General features: G+C 60.2%; 1 protein-coding gene across 1 annotated transcript in view; it reads left to right on the top strand.

Annotated features, from left to right (window-relative positions):
* COL9A3 (collagen type IX alpha 3 chain) overlaps positions 1 to 11,534 on the top strand; it is a 20,301-nt gene extending 8,767 nt beyond the window's left edge. Inside the window, 18 exon segments of the mRNA XM_024750358.1 lie at positions 79 to 132; positions 475 to 528; positions 1,317 to 1,370; positions 2,290 to 2,343; positions 2,439 to 2,492; positions 2,678 to 2,727; positions 2,772 to 2,820; positions 2,901 to 2,954; positions 3,445 to 3,498; positions 3,604 to 3,675; positions 4,755 to 4,790; positions 5,298 to 5,342; positions 6,670 to 6,702; positions 6,878 to 7,024; positions 7,195 to 7,251; positions 7,730 to 7,910; positions 10,066 to 10,143; positions 10,968 to 11,534. Of these exon segments, the coding sequence (XP_024606126.1) occupies positions 79 to 132; positions 475 to 528; positions 1,317 to 1,370; positions 2,290 to 2,343; positions 2,439 to 2,492; positions 2,678 to 2,727; positions 2,772 to 2,820; positions 2,901 to 2,954; positions 3,445 to 3,498; positions 3,604 to 3,675; positions 4,755 to 4,790; positions 5,298 to 5,342; positions 6,670 to 6,702; positions 6,878 to 7,024; positions 7,195 to 7,251; positions 7,730 to 7,910; positions 10,066 to 10,143; positions 10,968 to 11,158 (1,317 nt within the window). The 3' untranslated portion in view covers positions 11,159 to 11,534.
* The last annotated feature ends 154 nt before the right edge of the window (positions 11,535 to 11,688 follow it).

The raw sequence follows: 11,688 nt of genomic DNA, 5'->3' as shown, positions 1-11,688 counted from the left end.
TCCAGATGGAGCCGGGTGCTCTGGGGGATGCTGCCCAGGCTTCAGAGGAGACGCTCAGGTGCCCCTTCTCCTCCACAGGGTCCCATCGGATTCCGAGGGCCCCCCGGGATCCCAGGAGCCCCTGGGAAAGTGGTACGTGTGTCTGGGGGTGGGGGGTGGTCCCGTGCAGGCCCAGGCTCTCTTCTCTCTTGCTCACTCTGACGCCTCCCCCGGCCCCACTGGGCTGCCCATCCCGTGGGCACACCTGGGGGGAATCACATGTGGCACACCTGGGCAGGTACCAGTGGACACACCTGGGGGGAGGGGGCGAGTCCAGAGTCAGCCTGTCCTTCGTGGGAGATTTGCGTTCTCTCTTTCCAGACATGAGGTGAGGTGTGGTGAGTGTCCCTCTGGCCTCTGTGACCCTCAGCATCACCACCCTGCTCTCCCACCTTCTTGAGTTAACTCTCTCCCTGTCCCCCCTTGTCATTGCAGGGTGACAGAGGCGAGAGGGGCCCAGAGGGGTTGCGCGGCCCCAAGGGCGACCTCGTAAGTGAGAGAGCCTGTGTTCTCTGGGTCCTTCCTTGGGAGAACCTGATCCACAGGGCGGGTGGGTGGTGGTGGGGGACGGACGGTAAGTCCAGGGAGGCGAGGGGCAGCTGCCCTCTCCTGCGGGTGGGCGGGAGCCGCTGGACAGTGCCAAGCTGGGCCTGGGGGTCCCAGCCCTCCCCCTGCCCAGGCGGCTCCCCCAGGAGTCCCCCGGCCTCGTTGCCCCCGTGGCTCCTTGAAGCTACTGTCACCTCGGCAACTCCTCTCCGGAGCAGCAGGGCAGGATCCGGAGGACCACACTTCTGAGTGCGCACGCTGGCCACTGACATCCGTCGCGAGGCCCCGGGCAGTGGGGCCTGACCTTGGGCCAAGGATGCCCAGCTGTGAGATGCAGTAACAGAGAAAACGACTCTCGGGTTAAGCAGAACATAAGTGAAGCCGAGAGGAAATTAAGCATCTCACGAAATGAAGTGACCGTCTCTGAACCAATCTCATCTTCCCCCGGCCTGAGCCTAGCGGCCGGAGGTCCAGGAGGCGGCCGTGTGATGCCCCAGCATGCACAGGCGCCTCAGCTCCCGGGTGATGGGCCTTTTCCCCTGGGGGTCGGGCCTGGCCTACACAGCTGCCCCCTGGCCCAAGCTCAGTACCCGGAGTCTAGAAAGTGGTGTGCACGGCACGTCTAAGGCTCCCAGGCCTACCTCCCCCGCCCCCCCTCCCCTGGACCTAGTGAGGTATCTGGAAGGAGCAGTCCCGATGGGTCTAACTGCGGTCCCTTGCCTGTCTTTCAGGGCAGGCCTGGTCCTAAAGGCATCCCTGGCATGTCTGGGCTGGTCGGAGAGCCGGTGAGTGCCCGTGGTTGCCAGCATAGGGGCAGAGGGGGCTCTGCCGGCCCCTTCCTCCCTGCCCTTTGCACCTGCTTCCCCGGGAGAGTCATTCTCCTCCCACGGCCCTGGGCTATACTTGGGCCAGCTGCGCGGGCCACTGGCCCTCCCTCGTTTCGCTCTGCTGTCGCCTTCTGGAAATGCCTAATTTATGGGTGAAGGGCCCGCACACTTGCATTTTGCCGGAGGCCACAGAATCTTTTGCCGTCTAGACCACACAGAGGTAGAGGGTCTCGGGCTGAGCTCATCTGCATTCCAGGGGCACGTGAGGGTGGTGGGGGACTGGGTGGCACAGGTGAGGGGGCATTCTGAGGGTCCTGAGCACTGGCCCTCCCCACCCGTGCCCCCTCATCCCTGCTATGTGCCCATGCCCAGCCCAGACCCCCACTTCCTCCTGGCCCCCTCCCCATCCTGGCCCTAGAGGATGGGCCCCTGGGAGGCCACCTGGGGTAGCACAGCCTGGCAGTGGGAGGCTGAAGGAGGGGAGGGAGGGACCCCAGCTGCTCTCCTGGCACCTTCCCACCACAAGGCTGTGTCTGAGATTCCAAAATTAGTCAAGCCTCTAGGATTCAGCAGGCCTGAGCCCAAATCCTGGCTCCCAAGCCTCAGTTTCCCCGTCTGTAAAGTGGGCACAGCAGAACTTCCCTGGGGCGCATGGAGTCTGGGCGGACGCAGAGCGCGGGGGGCAGCCTGTGGTCTGGGTGCGTCCTCACCGCCCTCGTCTGCACGATCGGAGGACAGCACAGCTTACTACCTGCCCCCTGAGCCCAGGAGGGCAGACCTAGTGCAGGGGGCTGGGGAAGGGAGGGGCTGGTGGGCGTGATCTGGAGGGTGACCAGGCTGATTGCCCACTGGGCCTCACAGCATCCGCTGTCCCCAGGGCATGCCGGGCAAGGATGGCCGGGACGGTGTGCTGGGACTCGATGGCGAGAAGGTTGGTACTGGCTGGCGCTCTGCAGGGGAAGAGGGGTCTGCAGGGAGTTCAGCCTCCAGGGCCTCAGCACCCCGTGTCCCCCCAAACTCCCACAGGGAGAAGCTGGTCGCAATGGTGCCCCGGGAGAGAAGGGTCCCAATGGGCTGCCGGTGAGTGCACGGGGCTCCTGCCGTGGCCCCAGGGACAATGCCAGTGGTCATCTCCCGTGGGTTCCTGAGTGGGGGCGCCTGCAGGGGGCTGTGCATCAAGGCCGGGGAGGCTGCAGGAGCCCCTCACCCTCGGGGGGTGCTCTGCCTCTGGTCTTGTATGCTGACCTCTGACCTCTGACCTGCAGGGTCTCCCTGGACGAGCAGGGTCCAATGCGGGTAGGCCGCAGCCTGGATCGTGGGCAGAGCTCACGCAGGGCTCACCCCTCCCCTGCAGGGCAGAGCTGGAGAGCTGGGCGAGGCTGGCCCCTCAGGAGAGCCCGGTGTCCCTGTGAGTATCTGCAGCCCTCACCCCCAACCCAAGTGTGCACGGACTCCGCTGACACCCTCTGTCCCCCTCCCCGAGTGTAGGGAGACGTTGGTGTGCCCGGGGAGCGTGGCGAGGCTGGCCACAGGGGCTCAGCGGTGAGTCGGGGGAATGAAGCCTGGGGTGGGGGTGGGCCTGGAGCCACAGCCGAGGGGCCCCCTTTTCTGTGTGGGCTGCGGTGGCGTTCTGGGTGCATGAAGGGGCTGAGCCTGTGAAAGCTGGGACACGGTGGTGGCCAGGCTCGAGCTGTCCTGTCCTTGAGACCTCTGTGCTGAGGAAGCAAAGTCCCAGCATCCAGCCGGCCGAGGGAGCACCCCCCTGGGGCCTGGGAGGTGTGGTGGAAGCACCCCGCCTCTCAGCCCCACCATAGACCAAGATAAGGAAGACATCGGCATCGGTGCCCCGCGCCAAGTCTGACTGACGCACGGGGCCCGAGGGCATGCCTGACCTCTGCGACCCCCAGCTGCCCCCCAGGATCCCTCCCACCTCTTTCCCCAGTAACTGGGCCAGATGGCTGGGGACCAGCTCCTGTGTCTGCCCAGCCCCTGCGGGGGAGGCGGAGCTGGACTCACACTCTCTGTCTTTCAGGGGGCTCTGGGCCCGCAAGGCCCCCCCGGAGCCCCTGGTGTCCGCGGTTTCCAGGTGGGTGAGGTCTGCGCCCAGGGAGCCCAGGTGGGCCAGCCGGGTTGGGGAGGGGCCTCCACCAGGCTCCCTGTGGGTGCTGACGTGCTGCGTCCTTGTCCGTAGGGCCGGAAGGGCAGCATGGGAGACCCTGGCCTGCCCGGCCCCCAAGGCCTCCGAGGCGGCATGGGCGACCGGGTAAGTGGCTGTCCTAGCAGGGGTGTCCTGCTCCTGCACCCTACCCACAGTCCCACGGGACACACAGCGGCGCCACGTCAGCGGCCCCCAGAGGCACCTCACACCGTGCGTGCGCAGCAGTCAGGCACTGTGGGTGTCCCTATTGTCCCATGATATTTGGGACACAGAGGGCCCCAGTCTGGGTGACCGGGGGCCCCGGGAGGAGGTTGTGGGCTGTGTCTGGGCTCCGGCCTAGCTGCGCTACACCAGGTCCCAGGGGAACCTCAGGTGCCTTCCTTGGCCGTCCGCCCGCCTGCTGGCAGTGACAGGACCCAGGAGCCGCCATCTCTGGTGCCCCTTCATCCCGGGCTTGGTGGGCCACAGAAACCACGGCCTGGGGCCGGGACAGTAGGGCCCTTCCTCAGCCTTCAGGCCAGAAATGCCAGGGGTCAGGGGCATGCCAAGGGCACAGGGCCTCCAAGAGGTAGAGAGAGAGGCCCTGGACACTGCGCCCGTCCCCGTGGGGGCCAGGGGCCGGTTCCTGTATCCCCCGCCACCCCGGTCACCCTCGCCTGCACTTTGAGGTCACAGGGAAGTTTCACTCTCTGGACCCTTTGGGCGGGTTCTTCCTCGCGCTGCTATCCGAGCCGATGGACAGTTTTTATTTTAACATTTTAGGGGTGATTCTGGCAGTTCCCAGACATGCCCCTAATCCCGCAGTCCCCTGGGAAGGTGATCCATACGAGCTTTGGGCTCTGACTCGGCAGCTCGCGGCGGGAAGCTACCCTGCGACCGTGCGAGTGAAAATGCCGCACGATCCAAACTTTTTCCGGTGGTGCCGAGCCCAGAGGCCTTGCTGTCCGGCAGCAGGGCCCGTGAAACAACAGCGCACCCCCGCGGGGCGAGGCTACGAGCCCCTAAAAAGATGAGGGCTCTACAGGAGGATCCCAGCACACTTAGGGGCCAGGATGCCAAACGTCCGGGAAGGAGGCTGTTTCCACAGCAGCCCGGGTGCCCCCAGCTCGTCCTGGCTCCACAGCGGGTGCGGGTCGCCCAGGGATCCCTGTGCTTTCTTTAACGCTGAGCCTTTCTCTGCCCAGGGCTCGGGAGGAGCTGCAGGCCCAAAGGGCGACCAGGTGAGCGACCGGTGGTCAGGTCAGCTGTGGGCTGCCTGCTGTCTTCAGGGCTGGGGGGCGTCCTTCTCATCTCTCCCATCTCCCTCCCTCTCCCGCCACCCCCACCACCACCAGGCTGACAACTCTGGGCACCCAGCCGGACCCGGGACCAGTTGGCTCCTGGGTACGACGGGGGACGCCTGTGGCCTGGGCGGCTCCTCTGGGACCCTCAGAGTGGGGCGTGTTCCCTGCTGGCCATCTGGGTTCCAGGAGCAGACTAGAAAAGTGTTTGTTCTCCAGGCAGCACCTCTCTGGGGGGGCCCAGGAGCAGTGGGGGGCGGTGGCGCAGCTCTGCTTCTGACGCCCCGGGAGCAGCAGGAGGACCTAGAAGAGGCTAAACCCACCTGAGGCTCTGCTTACTGTCTGCTTGGTGCCTCGGCCGGGGTCGGGGTCTCGGGCACCGGCTCCCCCCACGGTTGGAGGACGGCAGCGTGGACAGTTCTGCGACCTTGAGCTGTGTCGTTTCAGGGCATCGCGGGCGCCGATGGCCTTCCTGGGGATAAAGGAGAACTGGTGAGTATGACTACGTCGGCCTCACTTTTGACAACAGAACTCACCACATTCGGGGTGGGGGGCTGGGGTGGGCCGAGCTGAGGACCGAGGCGCAGGGGAGGTCCTGACTGCTGACCAGCCCCTAAGGCAGAAGGCGGCCCCAGGCCCAGCTCTGGGGTTTTCCACCCCCCTCCTGTGCTCCATCTGCAGCTCCAGCATGAATTAGCCAGAGTTGAGACTGAGCTACAGAAAACTCTGCTTCCACAGAGCTAAAACTCGGGTTGAGTTTAGAATCAAACCCCGATGGAGTTCGTCGACAGTCACACCTCGGGGCTGAATGAAACGGAACAGTCAGGGGGTTTGGGGATGAAGATCTTCGTGGCTCCCAGTGGCGAGGGTCTCCAGTTCTGTGACTGAGCCCTCCTCTGAGTCTAGAGGAGACGGGAAGGGCTCGGCCCCAGGGACCCTCATCTCCAGCACAGCCTTGTAGCCCAGAGCCAACTTTTCCCAGCTTGAGCTGAGACGGTCTCAGTCGTGTGCACGGGCGTTGTTCATCTTGGTGAATTCCTAGATGACCTTGACACGCGGGACCCTGGGAACAGTCCCCCGACCTGCTCCATCCCTGCCTGCGAGGCGGGCAGTGCCCCTCACACTGTGCTCTCAGCGACTTACCACTCAGGCTGTCTGAGCTGAAAAGCCTGGCCCCTCCATCTCCCTCCGGCTTCGAGGGGGGCCACCAGCTGTGGCCTGGGCAGAGGGTGGCGGCATGGATGGATGAGTGGTCCTGGGCCGTCTGCTGTCTGGTTGGGGCCCAGTCCCTGTCCCCGTCCTGCCAGGCAGCCTCTTGAGGTCACAGCTGGAGAAGGGGGAGCCTTAGGCACAGAGAACCTCAGCTCCGCCAAATGTATAACAATAAAGACGCAGGAGGGAGGAGATATGGGGACATATGTCTATGTATAACTGATTCACTTGGTTATAAAGCAGAAACTAACACACCATTGTAAAGCAATTAGACTCCAATAAAGATGTTAAAAAAGAGAAAGAATGGGAACAAAGTAAACGTGGATGAGAAAAAGGACTATACCGCTAAAACGCTCTTTAGGGAAAATAAGTTTAAAAACGTCAGTAGCTATAATACAATCTCAGCAATACAAAACGGAACCTAGAATAAGAGGAGTGGCCACTGTGGCCGCTGTGACGCCATCAAATGCAGCTTCACGGAATGACTTGCTTTCCTCTTCCGTCCCCAACTGATAACCGGCTGGACCGGTTTCTGGGGAAGTGATTCCCACCAACTAACGACACGCAAGTAATTAAAATGCACATCTTCCCTTCTGCTCTTTTGCAGGGTCCCAGTGGCCCTGTCGGACCCAAAGGAGAGGTGAGTGCCCGGTAGAGGCTGGCTCCTCAGGGCTCCCGGGCCAGCCCCGGGGCCCTGACGGCCATGCAGATCTCAGAGGCCTGCTCTGGTCAGAAGTCAGGAAACTGTCGGCCCTTCTTCTCCCAGAGGGAGAAGCCCATGCCCTGACCCAGCCCTTCCTGCCGTTTCCCTCTAGTCCGGCAGTCGAGGGGAGCTGGGTCCCAAGGGCATCCAGGGCCCCAACGGCACCAGCGGCATAGACGGCGTCCCGGGCCACCCTGGCCCCATGGGCCTCCAGGGCGTGCGAGGAGTGCCTGGCATCACTGGGAAACCCGGAGTCCCGGTACGTGTCTCCTCTCCGGAGCCAGTGCTCACTGGTGTGGGCGTTTCCTGGATTTAGAGCGAGTCTCTTCCAGATGATCAAGGTTACTTTGCAAAGTGCGATAGTGGGGGTGCCTCAAGGAGATGCCAGCGTGCCCCCCATACGATGACGGATTTTGGGGTGAATTCCAGGGCAAAGAAGCCAGCGAGCAGCACATCAGAGAGCTGTGTGTGGGGATGGTCAGCGTAGCTGCAGCCCCTCCCACCCCCAGCCCCATCCTTGCCTTCACCCCATCCCCACGCAGCCTCACCCTCCACCACCTTCCAGCCAAGCCACGCTCCCGGCTGGCCTACCGCCCGCGGTCCTCAGGGTCTGCACTGGAGGGGGCCCCCTCCCCGCAGGGTTCACCGCGGTGCCTGGTGCACGGGGGATGTTCTAAATGTCTGCTCGATGAAGTGGTCACAAGGGTCAAATAATCGTGCCCTTTCAGCTCTGACAGACCAAGTGGACATCTTTTGGCCGCTCCGATTCATGAGCTCTTTAAGGAGCTCTAGGGCTGTGATTCACTCTTTGGGTCACCGAGGACTGGACAGCACTTATCACGTACCCAAAGCGGTTAAAGCCCTTTTCAATCAATGAACAAACTTCCTTTGCAAGGCAGTATATTCGCGCTTTATATAACACACTTCTGATGAACAGATGTCTGATCTCTGTTTTCCAAAAGAGCAAATCGCACAGCTAGCCGCACACTTGAGGAAGCCCTTAGCACCAGGGTCCATCGGTCGGCCGGGTCCCGCTGGCCCCCCCGGCCCCCCGGGGCCCCCAGGCTCCATTGGTCACCCCGGGGCTCGAGGGCCCCCTGGATACCGCGGTCCCACCGGAGAGCTGGGAGACCCCGGACCCAGAGGTGAGTGCAGTCCACCCACCACGCGTCCACACGCCAGAGCCCCCAGCCAGTACCCCAGCCATGAAATCTGCCCCCGCCACGCAGAGAGGCTCCCCTGCGGGGACAGGGTGGGGGAAGAGACCCAGAGGGGAAATGGGCCCAGAGTCACCTGGCCTTCAGCCAGGGTCCTTCCGGCCTTGCCGATCCATGTCTGACACACATGTCTGAGCTGCCTGGGGGACCCCTCCCCTCGCCTCCCCTCCCCTCCCTCTGGGTCCACGGGCTCATCTAGAAAAGCCCTGGGAGGTTGAGCCATTGCTAGAAGCCGCCTTGGGTAGAGCCCTTCATGCTTTCAGGCCCAGCTCGGTTAATTCCTTATTAAACCCACGGGTTGTGACAACGTTTTTCAAAATGTGATGGTTTTCGCAAATACCGTTAGAATAACATTTGGGGGAGGAGGGTTGAGAAGAATGTGAGGAATGAACGCACAGGAGCCCCATTTGTACGTAACAGCACTTCCCTTCAGGAAAACTGGCATGTGTGACCATTTATGTGGCAAAAGGCAAAAATTATACATCAAAAATCCATTTTAAGGACTGTAAAGAACTCAGGACGAGTTGAAACGAGGTGAGAACCTTGGTCGCACGCAGGGGTGCCATCGTAGGGATGCCTGGTGCCCAGACAGGGAGCTGTTGGCCACTAACCTTTTCCAACAAGGCCTTTAACACTTAGTTCATTTTAAATTCTAACCGTTTGCCCCTGCAGCCGGCCTGCCCCCAGGCAGCTAGCCTCACGGGCCCCATTCAGGATTTAAAGTTCGTGATTGCAATTTGTTCCAAACGTATTGACCAAATAATTTTCTGTTTCTGAAAAAGAGCTTAAGAAAAAAGTTTCCAAGGGAAACTTCCTTCTGTGAGCTCCTTTTGTCCTCTGTGAGGTTAAGTTAAAATACCTCAGCAGATGAAATGCTTCCAGAATTAGAGGTATCATTTCATTACTGTTAAGACTCTGGGAGATTGAATAGTTTCAACACTAGAGGGCAAACGTGTCAAATGCACCTTCTCACCCCGTCCCAAGTTTACCATCAGACATGTCTGAGTTCTGCCCGTCCCTGGGCCGTCTGTGCCAGTACAGTCTGCGGGGGGGATGGCTGTCCTCAAAGAAAGACCAAACAAGGTTTTCTCTAAATAGGGATCTGAATGCCTTTAAGACTTTTGAAAATAAAATTCAAAAATAGCATTGATCACTTTATGGGGTCTCAGAAAAACTGCCCAGAATTCAGGGGAGGCCGCCACACGGCGCGGGGTCAGCGTGTTCCCTGGGGCGCCTGCCTCAGGGTGGGGATGACCGAAGGTTATTGTTTGAATTAAACGAGAATATATACTGTAGGTCTTCAGGCAGAAGCCACTGTCAGGGCTGGGCTTCCATCTCCCCCCGGGGACCCAGCAGATCGGGGACCTGCTCTGGAGGCCGGGAAAGCCCAGGCCCCACGGGAGGCCCCGACTGCCCGGCCCAGGGGCTCCTGATCCTTTGTAGAAGGTGTGTTACCCTCTGCGATGGGAAAAGTGACAAACACCAACGGAAAGGAAACTGGTGTCACTGCTTTTACCATCAGGCAGGACAGACAGCGCCCGACAATGCTGCTGGCCTCACTGAGCGTCACTATGTTGACAAGAGGCTCAATTTTCCAAGAACCTCACTCAGGATAAGCTGTCTGCGGCCAGCATCACACAAAGACTGGCCGACGAGCGGGCCCTCGTGGCAGGGCCTCGGCTCACCTCCCAGAGACCAAAACCAGCTGCAGGTGGAGGAGGAGAGAACACAATTCAGGGGACGTTTTGAAACACCTTAGACAATTTGTCACAAATGTTGAACATGGGGATACAGGGCAAACACTCAGCTGTTTCACAGGCATAAATATTGTGAACAAACTAAAGGTCCAAAAGCGCAGCTCTGAGGCTGGCGAGTCACGCGGGTGGGTGCCTTCTGCCAAATCCATCCAGCCCGACACTTTGCTGTGTGTCCTTTTCTAAACGTTTTTGATTCGGTAGAAAGCTTAGGAAGCAGGCACCCTGCTTGTAAAAAGGCAGGATCACACGCTCGCCGCAGCAGAAGTCTGTCTTTGAACCTCAATCAGGGCTTCTAAGCAAATGCGTATGTCACTTGCCCTTGACAGGAAACCAGGGGGACAGAGGAGACAAAGGCCCAGCTGGCGAGGGCCTGGACGGGCCTGACGGAGACCAAGGGCTCCAAGGTATGAGGCCGCTGTCACTGACGCTACTCAGGCACCTCTGGGTGCCGAGCACGTCTCCTCCTCTTCTGAGGGAACTTTTCTCCTGACGATGCACCCTTAGAGGCCAGGCTAGGGACTGTTTTAACGACCCTTTAATCAGATCGCCCTGTGTCTGTTTTAGTTCAGGAGTTTCAGTTAAATTCTATTCAACTAAAGCCATCGAGTATCTATTTCAGTTAAATTCGAACAGAATTTTTTCTTAAGTGACCCACACGTACCCTGGATGTTGGCACTTTTCATGCTGAGTATAAATACTTTGCCGAGAGGGAGGACGGCAGCCCCAGCCACGTTCCATCCGAGCCTTCTCGGGGGCTGCCCCGGGGCCGCCGCGTCCGCACACACGTGCCGGGAGCAAACACACACCTGTCGGCCCAGCTCCTTGCTCACTCCACCCCTCCCCGCACCCCCAGCTCCTGGTTTCTCCTCTGCCGTCCACCTGCCCAGGTGCCCACCACCTTGGGGGGGGGGGCTTTCTGTCTCACACCTAGTCCATTCCCACGCTTGCCACCAGCATCGTCAGCATCCCCCTCACTCACCCCAGACCCGTTCCTCACATGGCGCCAGCTGGCTCTTCTCAAGTCCGAGCTGCCCTGCTTAGGACAGAACCCAGACTCCTGCACCCTGGCCTCTGCCCTCGTCCTTCTCCGGCCTGAGCGCGCCTCCCCTGGGCCCCTCCCAGAGTTAAGAAACGAGCCACAAGAAACACAAGACTTGGGTTGGCTGAACGGACACACCACTGATGTCCTCTCTCTGTGTCTCCACTCACCTTCCTGGTGTGTCTCAAGGACCACAAGGCGTGCCCGGTGTTGGCAAAGATGGCCGCGACGGGGCCCACGGAGAGCCTGGGCTCCCTGGCGATCCTGGCCTTCCCGGTGCTGTTGGCGCTCAGGGGACCCCCGGCATTTGCGACACCTCCGCCTGCCAAGGAGCCGTGATGGGAGGGGGCGGGGAAAAATCAGGTCCCAGGAGCTCCTAAAACACAACTTCAGGAAGCGAGTGAGAAAGCGATGCCGACTGAAGCAGCCAGCTATGCCAGGACCCCGCGGGGAGCAGCAGTGTCCTGGCATCAGCGGTGGGAGACCGCCGTGCCGTCCAGCGAGGCCTGCCCCTCCTGTCCTCAGCGGCAGCGACTGGACACTTGGTCCCCGAGAGCATCCTTCATCGAGCTGCTGTCAAAGTGTTCTGTCTCTACGTGTATTTACAATGTCCGTTCGGCTGTAACGTCGTACCTCAGACCCAGGCCTATGTAACAAAATCATCAACCCAACGTTTCAGAGGGATCTAGGGTGTACATATAGAAAGTTTTGTACAATTTCACGAGAGAAAAAAATATTCAGCAACTTGTTTACATGGCATGGTGTAAAGGCTAAGATATCATTTCAATAAAATGATATATGAAATCTTCAGATTAATGACTGGCCACAGTATTACAAAAACAATAAAGAATTTAATGTACAGTATCCCTTCCATACAAAGGTCTCGTCTGATTTACCTGCCTCCTTTGTG

The sequence above is a fragment of the Neophocaena asiaeorientalis genome, unplaced genomic scaffold, assembly GCF_003031525.2.
Source record: "Neophocaena asiaeorientalis asiaeorientalis breed wild unplaced genomic scaffold, Neophocaena_asiaeorientalis_V1.1 scaffold606, whole genome shotgun sequence".
In the NCBI taxonomy this organism is placed as follows: domain Eukaryota; kingdom Metazoa; phylum Chordata; class Mammalia; order Artiodactyla; family Phocoenidae; genus Neophocaena; species Neophocaena asiaeorientalis.
Note: the sequence above shows the minus strand (reverse complement) of the source record. Positions and strands in the feature narration are given on the sequence as shown.